General features: G+C 41.9%; 1 protein-coding gene across 3 annotated transcripts in view; it reads right to left on the bottom strand.

Moving 5' to 3' along the window:
* The window catches only part of SWAP70 (switching B cell complex subunit SWAP70), a 78,949-nt gene extending 66,363 nt beyond the window's left edge, over positions 1-12,586 (bottom strand). The window contains exon 1 of one of the 3 annotated variants that reach the window (XM_045038944.1): positions 12,392-12,586. In XM_045038944.1, the coding sequence (XP_044894879.1) occupies positions 12,392-12,490 (99 nt within the window). In that variant the 5' untranslated portion in view covers positions 12,491-12,586. The remainder of the gene's footprint in view (positions 1-12,391) is intronic. The other 2 variants (XM_023239556.2, XM_003992986.6) reach the window with 2 other exon arrangements.
* Positions 12,587-25,891: the final 13,305 nt, after the last annotated feature.

Genomic DNA, 25,891 nt, shown 5'->3' with positions numbered 1-25,891 from the left:
AATTAACCATATTTTTACACTGTGTTTCACACAATAAAAGCCCTTTACTGCAACTTGCTTCCTTTACACAGTTGTCCTACTTATGCACAGGAGATATTCCAAGATTCCCAGTTGATGCCTGACACCATGGATAATACTGAACCCTAGATACGTGTTTTTTTCTGATACACACATACTGCTTCCAGATCACTGCAGGTAACTGAAACCATAAAAATCGAAACTGCAGATAAGCGGGGACTACTGTATTTTCAACTGATACATTGGCCAGGCTCAATTACTTTTGTAACTAGTAAAGTTAAACATTTTTTGAGGCTAAATGCCTACATTGGAACAGAACATGTGACATTATTCATAAGATACATAAACCAACTGGAAAGCAAAGAATGAAAGATATTTTGTTGAGGGGTGCCTGGTTGCTCAGGCAGTTGAGTGTTCAATGTTGGCTCGTGTCATGACCTCGTGGTTTGTGGGTTTGAGCCCCACATCGGGCTTGCTGCTGTCCGTGCAGAGCCTGCTTTGGATCCTCTGTCCCCCCTCTCTCTCTCTGCCCCTCCCCCACTTGCATGCTCATTTAAAAATAAACATTTTAAAAAAATTATTTTTAGGGGTGCCTGGGTGGCGCAGTCGGTTAAGCGTCCGACTTCAGCCAGGTCACGATCTCGCGGTCCGTGAGTTCGAGCCCCGCGTCGGGCTCTGGGCTGATGGCTCAGAGCCTGGAGCCTGTTTCCGATTCTGTGTCTCCCTCTCTCTCTGCCCCTTCCCCATTGATGCTCTGTCTCTCTCTGTCCCAAAAATAAATAAACGTTGAAAAAAAAATTTTTTAATTAAAAAAAAAAAATTATTTTTAAAAAGATATTTAGTTGGGGCGCCTGGGTGGCTCGGTCAGTTGAGCAGCTGACTTCGGCTCAGGTCATGATCTCGTAGTTCGTGGGTTCAAGCCCTGTGCTGACAGCTCAGAGCCTGGAGCCTGCTTCCGATTCTGTGTCTCCCTCTCTCTCTGCCCCTCTCCCACTCATGCCCTGTTTCCCTTGCTCTCAAAAATAAATAAACATAAAAAATTTTAAAAATACATTTAGTTGAAAATCTATCATTGAGAAACGAATAAAGATTAAAACTACCCATGTTGTTGGGGCGCCTGGGTGGCTCAGTCAGTTAAGCATCCAACTTCAGCTCAGGTCATGATCTCACAGCTCATAAGTTCAAGCCCCACGTCTAGCTGTGTGCTGACAGCTCAGAGAGCCTGGAACCTGCCTCAGATTCTGTGTCTCCCTCTCTCTCTGACCCTCCCCCACTCACACTTGTTATCTCTCTCTCTCAAAAATAAATAAACTTTAAAAAAATTTTTTTCTTCAAACTACCCATGTTATTTCCCCAAATTTTTTTTCCACTTAGATCCTCTTTTACTTCAAAAGGGCACAATTTAAAACAAAACACTCTGTTTCTAAAAACAGGATAAAAGTGCACAGCCAATAAGCTTATTTCAAGACATTTCCAGGAATGACATGTAATTCACACTGCAACCATAATTGCAAAGTAAAGTTATAATAAAGGTTGCAGAAAATATCACTACACTTTGCTATATTTAAAAGAACAACACTGGGGCGCCTGGGTGGCTCAGTTAGTTAAGCGTCCAACTTCAGCTCAGGTCATGATCTCACACTTCGTGAGTTCAAGCTCCGTGCCGGGCTCTGTGCTAACAGCTAGGAGCCTGGAGCCTGCTTCAGATTCTGTGACTCTCTCTCTGCCCCTCCTGGCTCACGCTGTATCTCTGTCTCTCAAAAAATAAATAAACATTAAAAAAAAAAAAAAAAAAGAACATTTACTATAACAATAAGAGTATTAATTTTAAGGTACATTTTGATCTCTGGAAGGAACATAACAAACTAGTTATAATGGTTACCTCCAGGGCAGGAAAATAGTGTGGTCCAGGGGTGGGAAAAAACTTACTTTTCACTTTTGTAAATGCCCTTTGAACTTTATGAATTGTATACCATATGTATATATGAACTATTCCAAAGTTTCTCTTTAAGGTGCAAGTGTTTAAATAGCAGGCTTCATCATCTTACCTTCTTGGAATTACGTGTATTTTTTTTTATGTTCTTTTAATCCCAGTAAAATTAATATACAGTGTTACATTAGTTTTAGGTGTACAATATAGTGATACAATTCTGTACACTACTCAGTGCTCATCCCAATACATGTACTCTTAATCCCCCTCACTTATTTCATCCATCCCCTCTCACCCACCTCCCCTCTGGTAACCACCAGTTTGTTCTCTATTTGTAAGAGTCTGTTTTGTTTTTTTCTTTGTTCATTTGTTGTTTCTTAAATTCCACATATGAGTGAAATCATATGGTATGTCATTCTCTGACTTAGTTCACTTAGCATTATGCGCTCTAGACCCACCATGTTGTTGCAAATGCATATAGATATATATTTATCTATAGATAGATATATATATGCACATCTTTATCCTTCATCTATCAAAGGACCATGGGTTGCCTTCATATCTTGGCTCTTATAAATAATGCTGCAATAAACAGAGGGGTGAATATATATTTTGAATTAGTATTTCATATTTCATAAATACCCAGTTGTGGAATTACTGGATCACATGATAATTCTATTTTTAATTTTTTGAGGAACCTCCATACCACTTTCAAGAGTGGCTGCACCAGTTTGCATTCCCACCAACAGTACACAAGGGTTCCTTTCTCTCCACATCCTCGCCAACACTTGCTGTTTCTTGTAGGGTTTTTTGTTAAGACTTTTTGGTTAAGCTTATTTATTTATTTTGAGGAGAGAGAGTGCACACTAGCATGAGCAGGAGAAGAATAGAGAGAGAGGGAGAGAAAGAATCCCAAAAAGGCTCCATGCTGTCAGTGCAGAGCCCAGCGCAGGACTCAAACTCACGAACCGTGAGATCATGACCTGAGCCGAAATAAAGAGCTGAACACTTAACCGGCCAAGCCACCCAGGTGTCCCTTAGAGATTTTATTTTTAAGTAATCTCTACACCCAACTTAGGGCTCGAACCTACAACCCCAAGATCAAGAATTGTATGCTCCACTGACTGAGACAGCCAGGCACCCTTTTGTGTTTTTAATTTCAGCCATTCTGACAGGTGTGAGGTGGTATCTCATTGTGGTTTTGATTTGCATTTCCCTGATGATGAGTGATGTTGAACATCTTTTCATTTGGCTGTTGGTCATCTGTATGTCTTCTTTAGAGAAATGTCTGTTCATGTCTTCTGCCCACTTTTTAGTTGACTTATTTGGGGTTTTGGGTGTTGAGCTGTATAAGTTCTTTATATATTTTGGATACTGACCCTTTATCGGATATGTCATTTGCAAGTATCTTCTCCCATTTAGTAGGCTGCCTTTTATTTTTGTTGTTTCCTTCACTATGCAAAAACCTTTTACTTTGATGTAGTCCCAATTATTTATTTTTGTGTTTGTTCCCCTTGCCTTAGGAAACATACCTTAAAAAACGTTGCTATGGCCGGGGCGCCTGGGTGGCTCAGTCGGTTGAGCGTCCAACTTCAGCTCAGGTCATGATCTCACGGTCTGTGGGTTCGAGCCCTGCGTTGAGCTCTGTGCTAACAGCTCAGAACCTGGAGCCTGCTTCTGATTCTGTGTCTCCCTCTCTCTCTGCCCCTCCCCCACTCATGCTCTGTCTCTCTCTGTCTCAGAAATAAATAAACATTAAAAATTTTTTTAAAAAATGTTGCTATGGCCAATGTCAGAGAAATTACTGCCTGGGCTCTCTTCTAGGATTATTATGGTTTCAGGTCAGAATTGCATGTATGTCTAAGTAACACTGGAAATTTATTATCTTACAGCAAGACCACTGAAATTCTAAATAATCTGAAGATCATTTTAAAACATAAATAAGTAGAGAAGAAAATAATTACTGCCTCTACTTCAAATAATATGCCCTATATCTATTTCCATTGACTTTTGCAAATTTACATCATAACCTAAACGTAACAATGTCTGCTTCAGATGGCATATACATAACATACAGAATCCACATACAAATGTCCCTCATTAAAAATATATATATTACAGGCACCTGGCTGGCTCAGTCAGTGGAGTGTGTGACTCTTGATCTCTCGGTCATAAGTCCAAGCCCTACATTAGGTGTAGAAATTAATTAAAAATAAAATTTTAAATACACACACACACACACACACACACACACACACACACAAAACAATAGCATAAACACCAAAACTAAACCAAGGACAAAATAGGTGGAAAGAAAATTGTACCATTCAACTCAATATTGACTTAGCTATCTATACGTACCTAGTAGTACCTGCCTACAGATATAAAGGAAAATTTCCACCAATCTCAGTAGTTTTCTTTTTTTATTTTTTTAAGTTTATTTTTATTAATTTTGAGAGAGAGAGAGAGAGAGAGAGAGGACGCACGCACCAGCAGGGAAGGGGCAGAGAGAGAAGGAGACAGAATCCCAAGCAGGCCCTGGGCTGTCAGTATGCAGAGCCCAATGCAGGACTCAAATTCACAACCTATGAGATCGTGACCTGAGCCAAAGTCAAGAGTTGGACACTCAAATGACTGAGCCACCCAGGCACCCCAATCTCTCAATAGCTTTTAACCTCACATCAGTTATAGTGTATACTAAAATTGCATTCAAAACAAAAAGTAGTCTTATAGTTTGTTCTAAGGAAAGACTATTCATAAATACAAGTTTAAAAGCAAGTGAGAATGTGTTTCTGAAGATTTTTTTCCCCACCGTTAGCCTATTGATATCTACTTCAGCAGCCAACAAGTAGATCAGTACACATAGGAAAAGCTTAATTTAAAATAATAATTCAGGGGGCGCCTGGGTGGCTCAGTCGGTTGAGCGTCTGACTTCGGCTCAGGTCATGATCTCATGACGGTTCATGAGTTCGAGCCCCGCGTTGGGCTCTGTGCTGACAGCTGAGGGCCTGGAGCCTGCTTCAGATTCTGTGTCTCCCTCTCTCTCTGCTCCTCCCCTGCTCACACTCTGTCTCTCTCTCAAAATAATTCAGGGGCACCTGGGTGGCTCAGTCTGTTAAGCATCTGGCTCTTGATTTCAGCTCGGATCATGATCTCATGGTTCATGAGTTCAAGCCCTGCATCAGGCTCTGCACTAACAGTGCGGAGCTTGCTTGGGATTCTCTGTCTCCCTCTCTCTCTCGCTCACCCCGCTTGCTCACTCTCTCAAAAATAAATAAACATTTAAAAAAATAATTCAGTTTAATGTCCTCCTGTATCCGGCCTGAAAAATAGAGTAACACCAAATCAATACGACAACTTAAAAAATGAGTTGCCTTGGGGCGCCTGGGTGGCGTAGTCGGTTAAGCGTCCGACTTCAGCCAGGTCACGATCTCGCAGTCTGTGAGTTCGAGCCCCGCGTCGGGCTCTGGGCTGATGGCTCGGAGCCTGGAGTCTGTTTCCGATTCTGTGTCTCCCTCTCTCTCTGCCCCTCGCCCGTTCATGCTCTGTCTCTCTCTGTCCCCCAAAAAATAAATAAACGTTGAAAAAAAAAAATGAGTTGCCTTCTAACAATCCAATTGCAAATTAAACTAATATAGCTGATGAATTCTATGGGGGTACTCAGGCCGAGTGTTGGTGGGGTAAAGACTTGTACAGCTGCAACTCAGGTGGGGAGCCAGAAAGGCCACAAGTGGAGCCCAAGAGAAAAAGGTCTCCTGCAGAGGGTGCACAGATTCTAAGGAAAAAGCCCAAGGAGGGCACAAGGAATGCAGAAGAAGGAGAAAGAATCAAGGTTAACAAAAGTGAGGCAGAAGTGGTCCCCCCTTTTTTTGGAGGGTGCAGGGAACAGGGGATTGGGGGAGTACATTAATGAAAATCAATAAGATACTGACCTACATAGACCTCATAACTGGTTGTCTCAACAAGGAAGCACCAGTGTGACTAAACAACCCTAACATCTTGCTTCTATAGTAGCTTATGCAAATCACAGATGGTTTTCAAATTCTGTGTTCCATATTTTTATCTTATTGATAAATTTAATGAAAGTCTATGTTTGCAACAACAAAATAATAATAATATAATTATAATATTATATTGTTAATTTATTCTTTGGATTTCAAGTTTCAAAATTTCTTGAAGTAGTGGGGCGCCTGGGTGGCTCAGACGGTTAAGCGTCTGACTTCGGCTCAGGTCATGATCTTGCGGTCTATGAGTTCAACCCCTGCGTTGGGCTCTAAGCTGACAGCTCAGAGCCTGGAGCCTGCTTTGGATTCTGTGTCTCCCTCTCTCTCTCTCTGCCCCTCCCCGGCTCATGTGCTGTCTCTCTCTCAAAAACAGAAAATGAACATTAAAAAAAAAATTTTTTTTAATTCTTGAAGTAGTAATTTTGGTTTTACTTAAAAATATGGTATTAATTAATAAAAATTAAGTATAAAACATAAGATTTCTGTACTAAACTTGGGACCCTAAATGAAAATATTTAGTAGCTATAGCAGTGACTCAAACACACATTTATCTGAACGATTACCGTACTGCAAAGTAATCTCCTTAAAAGTAAAAACTAAGGGCACTGGGGTGGCTCAGTCAGTTAAAGCGTAGGTCATGATCTCACAGTTCGTGAGTTCGAGGCCTGCTTCAGGTGAGCTCAAGCCCTGCACTGGGTGAACACTAGCCCCACTTCGGGTGAGCCCTGCCTCCCTCTCTCTCTCTCTCTCTCTCTCTCTCTCTCTCTCTCTCTCTCTCTGCCCTCACTCACTTGCACCCTCTCTCTCAAAATAAATAAATAAAGCAAAAATAAATTTATTCCCAAGATGATGCCAATATTCCAAACTTTTCACAACTTCTCTTTAGAGAAGAAATATGTAGTTCATAATCTATGGCAGGAAAGAATCAATCTCATTACTTTATAATCTTCAAAATATATGTATAATAATAATAACTCTCAAAGATAATAGACCATGTATTCCTTGAAATCTCTTCTCCTTCAGCTCCAGTGTTGCCCCAAAGTGGTTCCTACTCTCATTTCTGGTCCCTTGGCTTCTATTCTTCCTCTCACCACCTACTCTAGCCATTGCCCAAGACCGTCAGTTAATCTCTCCTCTCCTTTTCCCAAGCTCCAACTACCAGATCCTGTACAGACAGCCCCACCCTTGCCAAGGACATCACCTCCAACAAGGACCTCAAAAATAAAACAAAATAAACAAAACCCTACATGTTCAAAGTTAACTTTCATTTCTTTTCTAGCAGTTCCTTTTCATAACTTTCCTGTTTCTATTAAAAACCACTACTATCCATTGGTCATCCACAGCTGAAATGTGAAACATTTCTGACCGTGTCCTTTTCATTTCTCTTCATACCCAGTCATGAGCCCAGGCAAGTAGACAGCAAAATTCCTTCACCCACCATCCCCTACTTGTCTATCCTTACCACCTCCAGTCTCTGTTACCTCTCATCTGGGATACTGCAACAGTTTCCTAATTCCAGTATGCCCAATCCACTCTAACCTAGTACACATGCTACAGCCCAAGTGACTTCCTAATGTGTACTGATGATCATGGCCCATCACCTCTCAGAAAACTTGCAGGCTGTATGGCACCTACCTAACTAGCCTGGTACTCAAAGTCTTCCATGCATATTAACTGCAATCTATTTCTATAGCTTTATCACCAGCAATAACTCTCTCTTATATATACGTACACACACACTTATATTCTACACTGCAATCAAAATAAATTAGACAGGAACAAACGCCTGGGCAGTTCAGCCAGTTAAACATCCCACTCGATTTCAGCTCAGGTCATGATCTCACGATTGTGAGATGGAGCCCCGCATCAGGCTTTGTACAGACAGCATGCAGCCTGTTTGTCATTCTCTCTCTCCCCTGCTCTCCGCTCCTCCCCACTCCTGGATGGGCTCATGCGCTCTCTCTCTCTCTAAATAAATAAACTTTAATTAATTAATTAATTAATTAATTGTACAGAGGTCCCCATAAATGCCTGATTAATTCCTGTCAGCTGCAATACTTCACAGGGATGCCTTGGGGCTAAGAGCAGTCAACAAATATTCATTGAATGAATGAATGCATGAATGAATAGAATGAACATGAATGAACAGAATGCTGCATTTCTATATAATCACATCCCACCTGTCTTCCCTAGGAGTTCATTTCAAAGGAGCTTTTTTCATAAAATAATCCCACCAGTAAGAAGTAATCACCTCCTCCTCTAAAATTTCATGGCCCCTTATCTTCTAATCCACTCAACATCCTCTATCCAATAATACTTATTTCTTATCTCTACCACCACACTTCACATTGCTTAAGGATAAGGTAACTGAGTAATATAATAAAGAAAGAAAGGAAGAAAAGAAAAAGAAAAAGAAAAAAGAAAAAGAAAAAGAAAAAGAAAGGGAGAGAGAAAGGGAATACCAACCTTCTCTAATGGTTGATTATTTTCTTAATTTACCTACAAAAATTTAAACTCTGTGAAGGCAAAGATTTGTATTTGGCTTTCCCTCCTGCCACCTTTACTATCATCCTTAGCACTGGGCACAGTATCTAACACATGAATTATCCATTACATAGTTAGTGAATATCCATTCACTGTGTCAAATATTGTTAAGGTAATTTGCAAAGACAAATGTCAAAAATATTTTAAAGTGCCCATACAGTTTCACAAAGTGATAAATTTTAACACTTGTTTTGGATATATAATTTTCAATCTGTATTTAATAAAACCAATTATATGATATTTCCTCCAAGGAGATATTAACTCTTAAGAGCCTAAAAATTCTAATCTTGTTAGGAAATTAACAATGTACCTTACACAGAGTAAACACACAAAAGGTTATTGTACGAATGAATGTATTGTATTGAACGAATGAATGAATAAATTAAGGCAAAAACTCTACTCCTAGCCAATAAATCAGCGAACAACAAACTTCAAAGTCAAAACAAAAAGGAAAGACCTAAATAGAATTTTTTTAAATATTTTCCATTCCAGAAACACTGGCAAGATGGACAGAACTAAATCAACTCCAAAGTCTCTCAATTAAGTAGACAAGGGACAAACAAAATACAATTGCATAGTTGCATTATCAACATCTTATGGGTGAAAGGTATGTACTGGGATTTAATGCTTCTTGCCAAGCCTTTCAGTCACGAATCCTCTTTTTCTATAAGCAGCCATAAGGACAAGTTTGAATGGAGTAAAACAAAAGTAACAGAAAACATCTCATTTATGTCATCAATTAAAAGAGGAAAAATGAGGGCACCTGGATGGCTCAGTCAGAGAAACATGTGACTCTTGGTCTCAGGATCATGAGTTCAAGCCCACGTTGGGTGTAGAGATTACTTAAATATATAAAACTTTAGGTGTGCCTAGGTGGCTTAGTCAGTTAAGCATCTGACTTTCGGCTCAGGTCATGGTCTCATGGTTCAAGAGTTCGAGCCCCACACTGGGCTCTATGCTGTCAGCTCAGAGTTCACTTCGGATCCTTGTCTCCCTTTCTCTCTCTGCCCTACCCCTGCTCACACACTCATGCACCCTCACTCTCTCAAAAATTAAAAAAAAAAAAAAAGAAAAAACATTTAAAAATAAATAAATAGGGTGCCTGGATAGTTCAGTCGGTTAAGCATCTGACTCTTCTTGGTTTTGGCTCAGGTCATTATCTCATGGTTCATGGGTTCAAGCCCCAGGTGAGGCTCTGCACAGTCAGCACAGTCAGCCTGCTTGGGATCCTCTCTCTCCTCTCTCTGCCTCTCCCCTGCACATGCTTGCTCTCTCACTCTCTCTCTCTCTCTGTCTCTCAAAATAAATAAATAAACATTAAAAAAATACATAAAATTAAATTTAAATTAAATTAAATAATTTATTGGTGGTTCAAAGCAAAAAATTTTAATATTGTTAATATCTTCAATGTGTGTAAGTTAATAAATATGACAACTGCAACATAAAGCAGGGAGAGTAAAGGGACCTAAATAGTGATATAGTTTCCACATTCCTCTTAAAGTTGTAAAATATTAATTTTAAGGAGACTGAAAAGTTAGGTATATATTACAATCTCTAGAGTAATCATTTTAAAAACTACAGAAAGAAATATAGTCAAAAATTCAGTATTATTAAAATGAAATATTAAAATATATTCAAGTGGGGCGCCTGAGTGGCTCAGTCAGTTAAGCATCTGACTTCGGCTTAGGTCATGATCTCGCAGTCCGTGGGTTCAAGCCCCGCATCGGACTCTGTGCTGACAGCTCAGAGCCTGGAAACTGTTTCAGATTCTGTCTCCCTCTTTCTCTGACCCTCCCCTGTTCATGCTCTCTCTCTCTCTGTCTCAAAAATAAATAAATGTTAAAAAAAAATTTTAATATATATATATATATATATTCAAGTAATCTAAAAGAAAGAAGGAAAGAAGAAACAGTGAAACAAAAAATTGGAAAACAGAAACCAAATAATAAAATAATAAAAATAAAATTTAGGTTAGCCCTAAATCTAACCATATCAATAATTACATTAAATGTAAATGGTCTAAACACAATTAAAAGAGACTGTCAGTATGGATTAAAATGCAAGACCCAACTACATGCTATCTAGAAGAAATCCACTTTAAATATAGTGGTATAGGTAAATTAAAAGTAAAAACAATAGGGGCACCTGGGTGGCCCAGTAGGTTAAGATTCTGACTCCTGGTTTCCGCTCAGGTCATGATCTCACAGCTTGTGAGACTGAGCCCAGCATTGGGCTCTGCACTAACAGCATGGAGCCTGCTTGGGATTCCCCCCCTCCCTCCCTTCTCTCTCTCCCTCTCTCTCTCTTTCTCTCTCTGCTCCTCCCCTGCTCGTGCCCCCCCCCCCCAAATAAATGAACTTAAAAAAAAAAAAGCAAAACACAGTTCTATACATAATCACCAAAAAGCGGAAATAACACAAATGTTCAAGGGTGAATGGATTAACTTGGGTACAACAATACAATGAATTACTTAATAAAAAAGACTATTAATACACACAATAACATGGATGAATCTCTAAGGCATTACCCTGAGTAAAAGAAGCCAGTATCAAAAGGTTACATACTGAATGACTCCATTTACATGACACTGTGGAAAAGACAAAACTTAAGCAATTAAGAATACACCTCTCACCAACTGGGGGTGAAAGGGCAACATGAAGCTTTTTGAGATGACAGATCTGATGGAAAACTGATTTTGGTAGTAGTTATAAAATTTTATACATGTGTTAAAACTCATAGAACTGTACACCAAGAAAGTCAACTTCATTGAATGTTAATTTAATTTAAAAGTAAGATAAAGATTAGGAGAATGATCTCTGTGAACCCTTCCAGACTATGATTTTATGAATGAGGAGAGGAAAGGAAGATGGGGAAGGGGGAGGGAAAGCAAATGCTAAATCCTACTGGCCTAAAAACCACACTCATAAGAACCTCCTGATTACTGCACAAAATAAACAAAGCAAACCCAATCTTCATAAATTCATTCCCAGAAGAGGCTAAGAAAACCAGACATTCAGATCCAAAATGTGCATATTAGAAAATGCCTGTGAATGGGTCTTCTTGTCTGTTTCTATATTTTATACTTCCAAGAAGCTGCCAATTTCTCCTGGCTAAGTGCCACTTTCCCTGCTTGGGGTTACTCAACTTACAAGCATTCCTTTATTTATACCTTACCCTCTCAATGATGGGGTCTTTGGCAGTCCCAATAAAGATCTGCCAGAAAGATCAGTGCTCCTCACCCGGAACCAAGGTCCCTGCGGGGCACAGCACACGCGTGACTGACCTGAGGACGCTAGGCAAGGAGGTCTTCCTCACTAGTCAGAAACCGTCCCCCCCACCAAAGCTCCCAAAGTTGAAGCCGATGGGGACCGGGCTCTGGGAACTTCTCCCTCCCCACGAACAGCCAGAATGCCTGGGGTGCAGCTGGCCGTTTCAAGGGCTGCCCTGGCGTGGAGCGTGCGCTCCACAGAAGGCTCAGCCCAGTGACCTTGGGTAAGTCCCTCCTCTTCCAGAGTGCAGCAGTAATCTGGGTATGTTGTCTAAGGGAGTTTACCACAGCCCTGTCCGAATCGGAGATTTTCTGGATCGCCCCCCCCCCCCCCGCCGACAAGAGCCCGGCTCGCCCAGACCCCATCGCTGCCTCACCCCCCTCATCCCCCCACCGTCACGAAGAGCCTTGAGGAGACTAACAGCCGGCCCGAGGGCACGGCCTGAAGGCAAGAGGAAAGCAGAACAGCAAAATCCTGGTCTCTGGCCCCTCTGCCCACAGCAGGCCGCCGGGCCGCATTCCTGCCCTCCCCTCCTTGGGGTCACCACTAGCCGGGGCAGTGGAGCGCGCACCGGGTCGGGGCCGGGTGGGGGACCGAAGCGAAAGGGGGGGGGGGGTGGCGCCCACCTTGAGCTGGGACTTGGAGACCTTGCCGCTGTGGTCCAGGTCCAGCGCGGTGAAGGCATGCCAGATGGCCTTGAGCAGCTCGTCCTTCAAGCCTCCCATGGCCGCGGTGTGTCTATCCTGACTGCCAGCCTCCCTCGCCGACCCTGGGGCGAGTCTGACTCCCCTCTACAGCCACCGCCGCCGCCGCCGCCGCCGCCGCCCGCCCTGCAGTCACCTGACCGTGGCAGGCCCCGCCCCCACCAGGCCCCGCCCACTCGCTGCTTGCCCGCAGCCTCGCGCACGAGGGGGGGAGCGTTAGGGTGGACCGACTTCCCACTCCTGCGGGCGGGAATACAGGCCTTCTTGCAGGCTTAGACGCAGAGCACTACCCCGCATGCCTCTCGAGTTCCCCAGACCGTCTCGGGCCACCTTCGGGGCTCGCGTGCCCCTAAACAAGACCCGCATTCCGAGTTAAAATATGAGAATCGGCGAGAGCAGCCTCCCAGCTCCAGGCCGCGCTGCTCAGTGAAAAAGGGAGCCCTGGACCAACCAGTCCCGCGGACGCGCACTGTCTGAGGAGAACTAACAAGAGCCGGAAAAGTCCCCGAGCTGGGGCTCCAATGCTAGCGCAGTTCCTAGCCATAGAGGATGTAGAGGGGGAGGGGAGGCAGGGAAGGGCGTCTGAGGGAAGGTTTATATTCATTTTTCAAACGTTTCCTGATGCCTACTATGTAGTGGGCTCTGGGGGCCCAGAGACGAGGTTTAAGGTTGGTTTAGAAGCCGCGCAGTCAGGCAACCTTTTCTTTCTAATCCTCAGTTGTTCGGGGTCAGTTTACAACTTAGAAAGAGTTTGACCCTGGTTATTCTGCTGTTCCTGGTGTTTCTTTGCTGGCACAATAGGAGTTAGGAGAGAATCCCAGCAAATCACTCCACCCATTTTACTAGTCAGAATGGGTGGACCATTTAAAAGTACACGTCCAAGCCTCTAAGAGCGTCCTCCTCCTTGTAGATGTTCAATTAATATCTGTTAACAATGATCACCTGAGCTCTGTGGGCTTCAAATTCTCCACATGAAAATGAGCATGTTGTACCAGATATTCGGGGGGAGGGGGGGCCTTCTAAGGGTCACATCCTAGGATAACAAGGATTGCTGGCTGACTCCAATCTGATTAAGTCACCAGGCACAGTGCCTTGCCTCTCCAATCCAAGACTGAATCTGGACGCTATGAAGAGAACAAGTGCCAAGAGTTTTCAAAGAGATAATTCTCAGATCAAGTTTGGCTTTGTTTTCCTCTTTTATGTTCCTAAATGCACATATACGTACCTTATAAAAAAGGAAAAGTTCATATAAAGGAGGGGGGTTTGGAAAAAGCAGAAAAGGAAGAAATTGCTCAATGAGCTTGAGCCCAAAGGAAACTTGGCAGGGCAGAGGAAAGGGTGGTCTAGGTGAAGGGAAGGAGCAGAAGTAAAGGGGCTGCTGGTCCTTCACTGTGAGGGCTCTTGAGGCCCTACCCTACTTCATCACCATTTGTCAGGATTTTTCTTGCTGTGTCCGTATTGTTTCTATCATTTATCTTCCCCAATTCCAATCCAAACCTGCCAGTCAGCAAAAACACATGATTCAACCTTTAATCTCTGAATGCCAACTCAGCTTTCCCTGGGTAGTGACAAAAATAAATAAATAAACTCTCCTAATTCTCAGGGTTCAGCTTAACCACTAGATGGTTCTCTCAGTATCTGTTAGCACCAAATAAATATTTCAAAGCATTTTTTAATGGTCACATGACTAGGACATTCTGAACTTCCACATTCCCATTTCTTCCACAATCTCAATTCTCATAATCCAAACAAATTTTAAAAGCAGAATGATGTCATGAAAAGAACTGTGCTTTGGAATCTAACAGATTATATTAGTTATCTCTGGCTGTGTAACCAATTAACCCTAAATTTAGCTCAAAACAATAATAAACGTCATTTCAAAAAATAAAGAAACATTGTATCATATTTTTTCAATGACAGGGATGGGACACATAATTTGTCTCTTTAATTCATAGTTGTTTGGATGAAGAGGAGCTCTAATTAAAGACCCTCATACACCTGGACCCGACTTTGATGTGATCCTAGACTTCAAGCCAATTCCATGAAAGGGACATGAATTGTAGTGTCTGGAATGAGGTGAGGACTATGGTGGATAATGTCCAAGATGGCAGCAATTAACTGTGTCCCTCTCTATGGATCCATACTGCTCTAAATATCAAAAGGCAAATCTAATTCCTCTCCCCTCAGATATGAGGTGGATTAAGTGGCTTGTTTGGCCAACAAAATGTGACAGAAGTAGCAGCCTGGGACTTGTAAACCAGGTCATAAAAAGCCTTTCGACCTTAACCTGGATTTCTTGGAATTCTTACTCTCGGAATGCTCCCTTTTGGAACCTTGCTGCCATGCTGTGAGAAGCTAAGGACACATGGAAAACCACAAAGAGAGAGAACAATGCTGGCCAGATCCCAGCTGTTTCGATCATACCAGCCTAGACACCAGATATATGAATGAAGGAGCCATCTTAGACATTCTAGTCCAGCAGACACTACACGGAAAAGAACCCAAACCTGAGACATATGACCCCGGTCAAGCTGTCCCTGACATCTCCAGCCATTTTCTAGCCAATGCAGCTTAGGTCCCAGACATTGGGAAGCAAAAACAAACCATGCCTTCTGTACCCTGCCCAAACTTCTGGCCACTGAAGCATGAACATAATGAAATGGTAGTTCTTTCATGCCACCAAGTTTTGAGTGGTTTGTTATGCAGCATTAGATAACTGAACAACGGTGAAAAGATATGTTCCCAAGATAATATTTCCTTCCCCTGCCCACCAAAGAAGATTCTGCCTTGGCCGGCTCATTCCTCCCCTCCCCTGCCTTCCAAGAGAGTCCTACCTTCCCAGACTAGTTCTTGAGTTGTTTCTTGTCAGGGAGAATTGGGAAGAAAGGAAGAGAGAAAGACCACAATGCAGACATTTGGTGGGGGAAAGGACAGTTGTTGATAAGAAAGAAAAAGCAGCTCTAGTGTGTGAAGGTAGTGGGTGAGAAAAGGGGGATTCTAACAGGTCTCCTGGAGGACTGCATATTTCCATAGTGTTTGAAAGGTATAGATAAAGGATTTGAAACCCATTCAAATAGTTTTGACTAGATAGACTTTGCTCTCTCATTTAAGACTAGCTTAGTTATGGCTAAACACTCATGGCTTTCTAAGTGTTACAAACAAACAGCATGCCCTCCCCTTGGACTGCATTCCAGACCATCCTGTGTTTTTCTGCTAAGTGCTACGAAGGGGAAGTATGGGTTGATATGAGGGTGTACACAGGTGAATATGCTGCTCTGTCGGGAACAGAGAGGGCTGCAAATGAGGAATGACAGTGAGGCTGAGACCCGAAGGATGAGTTGTAGCTAACTGGGCAAAAGGAAGAGAAGAAACTTCCACCAGACAAATAACAGCCTAAACAAAGCACGGTTCAGTCAAGAAACCCAAGTGAAAGAAGGTGTGGAGAACAAAGGCGAGAGGAGAGATGTGAGAAGAAATTGGAGAGGCTGGGATCTGAGGCCAAATAAGCCAGGAGCGCCAGGCCTGTCAGTTAGGTCTGTAGAGCTCTTATCTTCCCCAGGGGCCTGAAATACCCTGAAATCAGTGGCACAATCTGGCAGCAAGAAGCAGAAATGCTGAACAACTGTGCCTGAAGTTGCAGATGTGGGAGTGGTGTCCAGCCTCTGGCCACTCAGCTGCTGATAGCATCTTCATTACTGCCATTACCCCACAGCTTTCCTGTGGGGTACCCCCACAGCTTTTGCGGGGAAACTTCTGGTTCCATGGGAAATTTCATAAACCAGTCCCAGAATTTCAGTAGCACCTCAGGGAGTCAGGCCTGCCCCACACCCTCAGACCCAGGTGAAATTGCAGTCCCCTCACCTGGTAAAAACAACAGCCCTCTCTGCCTCATGAGGGTGTTATTGTGAGGAACAAATAAGATACCATCTGTGAAAGCAGACATAATCACTAAAGCCTATCCAAATGGGAGGGGCAATAGTGACGAACAAGAAGGAAGAGAATAATAATAGAGTTCTGATGCCAAGAAGGACAAAAGCCTCTTGAGGCTTTAGGGCTGGGCGGTTTGCTCAAGACGCAAAAGCAGCAAAATTTGACCTTTTAATGATAACTGTGTGGCAGGGCTAATTCTGAAAGCCTTCTCAGACAACATTAGCTGGAGTTTTAGCCGAGCCCAGTAGTCCATGGAATATCCGGATTTAATGATCTCTTACTGAGAAAAAGGCCAGATCTACTGACTCACAGAATGCATGAAAATCAATGTCAATGTTACCCACTGAGGATGGGGATGAGGGTAGCCTTCTCTAAGGTGAAGACTGAGTCTTGAAAATTAGTTGGGGCACCTGGGTGGTTCAGTCAGTTAAGCATCCGACTCTTGGTTTCGGCTCAGGTCATGATCTCATGATTCATGGGATCAAGACCCACATTGGGTTCTGTGCTGACAGTGCAGAGCCTGCTCAGGATTCTCTCCCTCCCCCTCTCTCTCTTCCTCCCCTGCTCACATGCACGTGTGCATGTTCTCTCTCTCTCTCTCTCTCTCTCTCTCTCTCTCTCTCAAAATAAATATTTTTTTCAAATATAAAAAAAAAGTACAAAAGTTAGTAAAAGTTTACAAACAGCTGTAGAGGAGCAGGAAGGGCATTCTAGAAAGAGGTAGCTGAATGTGCAGAAGTATAAAATCCTCCCCCCAAAAAAAGAAAAAAAGCACACGGGAGATGAAGGGCTGAGGGAGAAAGAGGAATGTAGAATGGTATTTTGGCTTGGGGCGCCTGGGTGGCTCAGTCAGTTAAGCGTCCAACTCTTGATTTCTTTCGTCTCAGGTCATGATCTCACAGTTCATGAGATCTGGCCCCGCGGGATTTTCTCTCTCCTTCTCTTTCTGCCCCTCCCCTGTTCTTGCACACGCGATTTCTATCTCTCAAAATAAATAACTAAACTTTAAAAAAAATGGTATTTTGACTACATGATATTGTGATTCACAATAAGAAATATACACAGTTGACCCTTAAACAATGTAAAGATTAGGGGCACCAACCACGTCACAGCTGAAAATCTGCATATAACTTTTGATTTCCTCAAAACTTAACTGCTAACAGCCTACTGTTGACTGGATAACATAAGCAGTCAACCTACATTGTGTATATGTATTACATACTGTTTTCTTACAATAAAGTAAGCTAGAGAAAAGAAAATGTTATTAATAAAATCATAAGTACTTACTATGGCCTGTGCTGTTTAAAGGTAAGCTGCATTTGGCCTTTATCCAATATCTGGCACAGAACTCCTAAAACCCATGAATATCCTAAGTGATAAGAGTGATTAAATTGTCTTTTGTTGTCATTAATGAACAACTTTTGGAAAACACCTAAGGATGAGGGCTGGTTTCCATTGGAGCCAACCATATTATTAGAAGGTTGCAACTTTCAGTCCCACTCCTTGACTGAGGAGGGGAGAGGGGTTGGAGGTGTAACCAATCACCAATGACCAGGCATTTAATCATTCATGTGTATGTAATGAAACCTCCATAAAAGCCCCAAAAAACAAGGTTTAGAGAGCTTCTGGGTTTGTAAACCAGAACACACCCATGTGCCAGGCCCCAAACTCCACAGAAACAGAAGCTTCAGTGTGCAAGACCTCACCCTATGTATCTCTTCATCTGGCTATTCATTGACATTCTTTAAAATCTTTTGTAATGGGGTGCCTGGGTGGCTCATCGGTTAAACGCCCGACTTCAGCTCAGGTCCCGATCTCGCGGTCCGTGAGTTCGAGCCCCGCGTCGGGCTCTGGGCTGATGGCTCAGAGCCTGGTGCCTGCTTCCGATTCTGTGTCTCCCTCTCTCTCTGCCCCTCCCCCGTTCATGCTCTGTCTCTCTCTGTCTCAAAAATAAATAAAACGTTAAAAAAAAATTTTTTAATCTTTTGTGATATACTAGTAATCTAGTAAGTAAACTGGTTTCTTGAGTTCTGTGAGCCACTCTAGCAAATCAACTTGACCCAAGGAGGAGGGGTATAGGAACCTCTGATTCCTAACTAGTCTGTCAGAAACACTGGTAATAACCCAGGCTTGCACTGGTGATTGGCATCTGATTTGTGGGACTTAGCCCTTAGCCTATGGCATCTGATTCTATCTCCAGGTATATCATGTCAGAATTGATACCGGCTGGTGTTGGAGAATTGCTTGGTGTAGGGAAAAAAACCCATGCATCAGAACTGGTGTCAGAATCATAGGCTAAGACACCTTGGTCTTTGCAGTCAGAAGGATGACCAAGACACGGGTTTTGTTTAGGTAGCACTGAATCCAAAAGCCAGGCAGAGCCTGGCTGAAATCTACTAGATTTCACTACTGGTAAAGACTAGACAGAGGGGAGGAGAATTTGGTGCAAAAGCAGTGGTGCAGACTACTAGGTATTTATCCAAAGGACACAGGTGTGCTGTTTCAAAGGGACATATGCACCCCAATGTTTATAGCAGCACTATCAACAATAGCCAAAGTATGGAAAGAGTCCAAATGTCCATCGATGGATGAATGGGTAAAGAAGATGTGGTATATATATACAATGGAGTCTTACTCAGCAATCAAAAAGAATGAAATCTTGCCATTTGCAACTATGTGGATGGAACTGGAGGGTATTATGCTAAGTGAAATTAGTCAGAGAAAGACAAATATCATATGACTTCACTCATATGAGGACTTTAAGAGACAAACCAGATGAACCTAAGGGAAGGGAAACAAAAATGATATAAAAAACAGGGAGGGGGACAAAACATAAGAGACTTATAAATATGGAGAACAAACAGAGGGTTACAGGAGGGGTTGTGGGAGGGGGGATGGGCTAAATGGGTAAAGGGCACTAAGGAATCTACTCCTGAAATCACTGTTGCACTGTGTGCTAACTAATTTGGATGGAAATTTTAAAAAATAAAATAAAAAAAAAATAAATAAAGGAGTGGTGCAGAAATCAGGGAGAGCAGCCAAACCAAAACTCCAAACCCAAGGGTGGGAGGCAGAGCCTGAAGAAGTGCTTGATTTGTACATGGTTCCAGTGCTCAAAGACAAGAGTGTGACCTGAGGGCTTATGGGTAATGTCCAGCCTAGGTGTGACATACAAGTAGATGAGTGGGCAAGAACAGCTAGAGAAAGCAGAAGATGAGATAAGGATCTAGGGCTCAGGGAACACCAAATTTTAAGGAGTGGTTTGAAGAGGAGTTAATGAAAAGGCCTAAGAAAGTTCAGCCAGAGAGATCCAAAGCCTCCCTAGCCTCTACTACTTCTCTCAGCTCCACTCTCCCTTCATAGTGCTCCTTGTTCTTGAGTTAATTCTTGATCCTTCCCTTCCACCCTCTCCATCAAAACTCCTCTTCTTCTGAGTATAGGAAAGCAATCTAAATTAAAGCAATCCACATTTGAGTTTCAGTGACCATTTCTTCTTTACCTTCAGTCAGTCCTTGAGTGGTAACCTCTAAATGTAAATTAATCTCCAATAGGTAAACTTTCAGCCTACTTGGAAATGGCAAAGAAAACTTTGGCTGAGGCCATGCTGGCTATTTACTTCAGCTTGGGGGAGAGAAGCAGAGGAGAGAGTTGAAAGCAGCTATGAAGCCCCTCTGAAGTCTTAATTTAGTGACACTCATACGGTCATGCCCCATTCATAATGGGGAGCATCCATGTCTCGAATCTGGTGGAAACCTCTAACTGACAGGCAGGCATACCTAGAAATTCTGGGAACTCAGACAAGCCAAACACTGGTGCCCTAGGTGTGGTTCAGTTTCAGATTGAATATCCTTCTTGCTTCTTCCCCTTTATTGCCTCTCAGCAAGCACAAAACAACTTAGACCCTCAGACGCCACACAGGAAACTGATGGAGAGAGTAGTAGAGAAGAGGATATATCTCTCTGCCCATCTTCTCCCTCTGGGAATACCATCGAACATCTTTTCTTCTGATATAGCCATTATGAAAAATAGTTGGGAGTTTCCTCAAAAAATCAAAAATAGAATGAAATCTCATGATCCATAAATCTCACTCTGGGTATATATCCAAAGGAAATGAAATCAGTATCTTGGAGAGATATCTGCATATCCATGTTCACTACAGCATTGGTGACAGCAGCCACAATACAGAAACAACCTAAAAGTCCATTGACAGGTGAATGGATAAAGGAAATGTAATACATATATAATGAATTATTCAGCCTTTGCAAAGAAGGAAATCTTGACATTTGTGACGATGTGGGTGAACCTGGAAGACATTTTATGAAGTAAAATAAGCCAGACACAGAAAGATAAATACTGCATGATCTCACTTATATGTGAATTTAATATAGTCAAACTCATAAAAGCAGAGAGTAGAATGGTGGTTAGGGAGAGAGAAAGGTGGAAAAGGAGAGAGAAAAATAGGGAGATGCTGGTCAAGGGGTACAAAGTTTTACAAGATGAAAGAATTCTGGAGATCAAATGTATAGCATTGTGAATATAGTTTACAATACTGTATTGTACACTTGAACTTTGATAAAAGAATAGATCTTGGGGCGCCTGGGTGGCGCAGTCGGTTAAGCGTCCGACTTCAGCCAGGTCACGATCTCGCGGTCCGTGAGTTCGAGCCCCACGTCGGGCTCTGGGCTGATGGCTCAGAGCCTGGAGCCTGTTTCCGATTCTGTGTCTCCCTCTCTCTCTGCCCCACCCCCGTTCATGCTCTGTCTCTCTCTGTCCCAAAAATAAATAAACGTTGAAAAAAAAAATTTAAAACAATAGATCTTAAATGCTCTCAACACACACACACACACACACACACACACACACACACACAAAGGTGGCAAGGTGAGATGATGTATATATTAATTAGCTCTGATTGTGGCAATCATTTTTAAGTACATTTTTATTTAAGTAATCTCTACCCTCAATGTGGGGCTTGAACCCTTGACCCCAAGATCAAGAGTTGCATACTCTTCTGACTGAGCCAGCCAGGCACCCCTGACAACAAATCATAGACATTATATATATATACAAATTTTATTTGTCAGTTATACCTCAATAAAGATATGGAGAAAACCAGCAACATCCAAAAGAACAAAGAAAACAAACAAATCATCTTTTCTTCCATTCTTCACTCCTTTCCTTTCTTCCTCCATGCCTGCGTTCCTTTCCTTCTTTCTTTCTTCCTTCCACAAATAAGCATTGAGCATCTTCTCTGTATCAGGTATTGTGCCAGGCACTGGGAATCCAACAGTGAGCATGCATATAGCCTCTCCCCTCATAGACTCACAGTTGGGAGGAAGTTCTGTCCCTTTGGCTGGTGACTTGAAGCGCCCTATGTGGGTGCCACTGCCACTTAGTTACCATTCCAGAACTGCTCTGTAGGCACTCCTGCTCCTTCCCATATTTCCAATCTTTCCCCATATCTCCATCATCTAACTTTCAATATATTGGTAGAGTCATCCAAAAGTTTTACCTCCCAGGAAGGGAAGGATTGATTTTGCAGAGTCAACTTTCTTTCTTTATGACATTTAATTAATACGCCATCTTGTAACACATTATCAGACACCTTTTTTTTTTTTTTTTTGAGAGAGAGAGAGAGAGAGAGAGAGAGAGCGAGAGGGAGAGTGAGTGAGAGTACAAGCAGGGGAGAGGCAGAGAGAAAGAATCCCAAACAGTCTCCATGCTCACAACCGTGAGATCATGACCTGAGCCAAAATCAAGAATCGGACATTTAACCAACTGAGCTACCCAGGCACCCAAAGACTCTTTTTTTTTTTTTAACCTGGTAATTATATGACCATGAGGTTAATCATTTTTTTCCTGTTCTTAGTACAATCCCTGCTTTTTACATAAATTTTGGCTTACTTACAGTCGGCTGCATACACTCCTCCCTCGTTACACACAGAGAAATACATATTTATACTTTATATGCAAAATATACACAACAGAAGAAACAAAATGGCCAAAAATATTAACATCTACTTTCAAAATTAATACAAATTTTAATGCATTTTATTATATGTATCCTTTTGTATTGTAGTTACTTTTTAAATAGTTCTTTTAAACTTTTCACTTTGACTCACGCACTTTTACAAATGTATCATTAACTAATTATTCCTTTTGATGCTCAAAAGAATCACAACGTGGCCAGTGGGAACCCTCTTATATTGGCTTTGTTGCCCAATCAGCATGATTTCAAAATTTTTTGGAAGCATCCTTTTCTTGGATGTTACAAGCCCCTCTTGATTTTCCCCTGCTTCAAGACATGGAATTGACAATGCTTCAAAAAACCTTGGTTTCTTCTTAGGAGGAGAACAGAATCCAAAATCTGGATATTGGGTGTGTAAATCAATTTGGTAGTGAGTAAAGTTGTTTCCAGGTGACAGACCCAAAGATTTTTCTTTTTAAATCCATCAGTTTGCATTAAAACTTTCCATTTTGGGGGCACCAGGGTGGCTCAGTTGGTTAAGCATCTGACTTCAGTTCAGGTCACAATCTCACAGGTTATGAGTTCTAGCCCCGCATTGGGCTCTCTGCTGTCAGTGCAAAACCTACTTTGGAAACTCTGTCACCCTCTCTCTCTGCTCCTTCCCCGCTGTCTCTCTGTCTCTGTCTCTGTCTCTCTCTCTCTCTCTCTGTCTCTCTCAAAAATAAAACATTTAAAAAATAAAATAAAATAAAACTTTCCATTTTTATCCAGCTGGAAATTACTTTTGTTCTAACATAAAAATATACTTCCTTAATTTACCATATACTTCCTTTTTTAACCTCTAGCCAAATCTATAATTATAACCTCTTCTTCTTTATAATTTTTATTTGAATCACCTATCACTATTCAGAAGTCTCTTGATTAGTGCAAATTTGTTTGCATTCTTTTTTTGGTCCAGAGTAAATTTAGTAAGAAAGGTTTTCCAGTCAACTGTTATTATCTATACCCTGGTTACTTATAAATGACCTATGTTCTGCCTCAATTCTAATCCTTTTTGGAGGCACCTGGATGGCTCAGGCAGTTGAGCATCTGACTCTTGATTTCAGCTCAGGTCATAATTCCAGGGGTTTGGGATTGAGCCCTGCCTCAGGCTCTGTGCTGAGCATGGAGCCTAAGATTCTCTGTCTCTCCCTCTGCCCATCTCCCCTGCTTGTGCCCCCTCTCTCTCTTTCTCTCTCTAAAAATAATAATGATAACAATAACAAATAACCTTTTTTGCAAGAATCTTGATATAAATATAAAATAAATGAATAGTTTAGTATTGTAATCAAGTAAATCTTGGTAACGAAGCAACTGACACATATTTCATGATTTGTTATTGTGCTAATAAGATAATCCAGCATGTATGGAAAAGTTTATATAAATGATGATAATTGCACATGAAGACGGTATGTTAAGGGTCAGATGGTAGAAGAGATGGAGAAAAATTAGAAATATGGGAAGGAGCAAGTTACTCTGAGGGCCCACTGAAGAATTCTGGAATGGTAACTCAGCAATACCAACATAGTGCCCTTCAAGTCATCAGCAGAAGGGCCAGGGCCTCCTCCCAACTAGAAGTCCAGGAGGGAAAGGCCTACCTGCATGCTCATTGTTAGGTCCCCTGTGCCTGGCACAATATCTGATACAGAGAAAATATTCAACACATACTTGTGGAAGGAGGGAAAGAAGGAAGGGACAGGGAGGGGCGTCTGGCTGGCTCAGTCAGTTAAGCATCCACCTTCGGCTCCTGTCACCATCTCATGGTTCGTGAGTTTGAGCCTGGCGTCGGGCTCTGTGCTAATAGCTCAGAGCCTTGAGCCTACCTCTTATTCTATGTCTCCCTCTCCCTCTGCCCCTCCTCCACTTGTACTCTGTCTCTCTCTCAAAAATCAATATGAAAAAAACGAAAATAAATTTTAGAAAAAGAAGGAAGACATGGAGAAAGGAAAGAAGGGAGGGAGTGACTAATATATATGGCATGTTTATATTTCCAATCATTCCAAACAATTGGGTCAATACGTAACAAAAAGCAATACAACCAATAATGTAATACTAAATAAAACTTTAAAAATACATAATTTCAGGAAATTCCCTGTGAAAGGTGTAGGCATGACAAGTAACACTGATAGAGCAAGTAAAGTTTTTAATTTTTAACTTTTAATTTTATTTTATTTTAGACAGAGAGACAGAATGGAGAAGAGGGTCAGAGGGGGGGAAAGAGAGAGATAGAGAGAGAATCTTAACCAGGCTTCGTGCTCAGCATGAAGCCCAATGCTGGGCTCTGTCTCACAAGCAGGAGATCATGATCTGAGCCAAAATCACGAGTCAGATACTTAACTGACTGAGTCACCCAGGTGTCCCAAAGGTTAATGATTTAAAGGAGTCAAGCGTCTACATAGTGTTCCATTTGTATGAAATGTCCAGAATAGGCCAAGTCATACGGACAGAAAGTTGACTGGTGGTTGAGTAGAGCTTGGAAGAGGGGGAAATGGAGAATGACTGCTGATGGATTTCTTATGGGAGTGATGAAAACGTTCTAACATTGATTGTGGTAATGGTGGCACAGCTCTGAAGATATTGAAAACCATTGAATTGTACACTTTAAATGGTGAATTGTATGGTTTGTGAATTTTATCTCAATAAAGCTGTTATGAAGGTGGGAGCAGCCTGATGTCTGCCGGTTCAGATTTATTTTTTTTTTAATTTTTTTTTCAACGTTTATTTATTTTTGGGACAGAGAGAGACAGAGCATGAACGGGGGAGGGGCAGAGAGAGAGGGAGACACAGAATCGGAAACAGGCTCCAGGCTCTGAGCCATCAGCCCAGAACCCAACACGGGGCTCGAACTCACGGACCGTGAGATCGTGACCTGGCTGAAGTTGGACGCTTAACCGACTGCGCCACCCAGGCGCCCCCCGGTTCAGATTTAGAAGTTGCCACTAGCCCCCTGCTATGGTCAAGAATCAACTATAAATAACTCCAACCTATTAAAATAGCCAAACACAAATAACCTATAACCTTGGCCAGTATGAGGTGGTCTTATTTTACTTTGGGATCTAGTGGTATTATTTTAATTTGGGATCTAGTAAAATTACTGTAACCCTAGAAAAGTCTCAAAATAAATATTACTTATAAATATAGAAATAATGAAAAAATAAAACTGTGGTTTTAAAATTTTCAAATTCGATTTAAATGTAGCTCTAGCCTTTGTGATTATTTGACTTTTGTGTTTCTGTCGGCCCTTTGGTGTGTTAGGATGTTTGAAATGTTCAGAGAGGTGATCATATTGTATTTATGAATGTAATTTGAATTGTTTAAGGGAATTTAATTACATTTCTGCAGTGATCATGAAGATAAACTCCCCAGCACTCATTCACTCTGGGATAATTAGTAAAAGCCAAATGGCAGTCCCATTCTCCTTGCCAGCGATTGGTCTAGGAATAGGCATGTGGCACAGCTTTGATCAATGAGTTGTAAGTCAAAGT

This window comes from Felis catus, chromosome D1 (genome assembly GCF_018350175.1).
Source record: "Felis catus isolate Fca126 chromosome D1, F.catus_Fca126_mat1.0, whole genome shotgun sequence".
Classification (NCBI taxonomy): Eukaryota; Metazoa; Chordata; class Mammalia; order Carnivora; family Felidae; genus Felis; species Felis catus.
The sequence above is the reverse complement of the archived record's forward strand: the minus strand, read 5'-3'. Positions and strand labels throughout refer to the sequence as shown.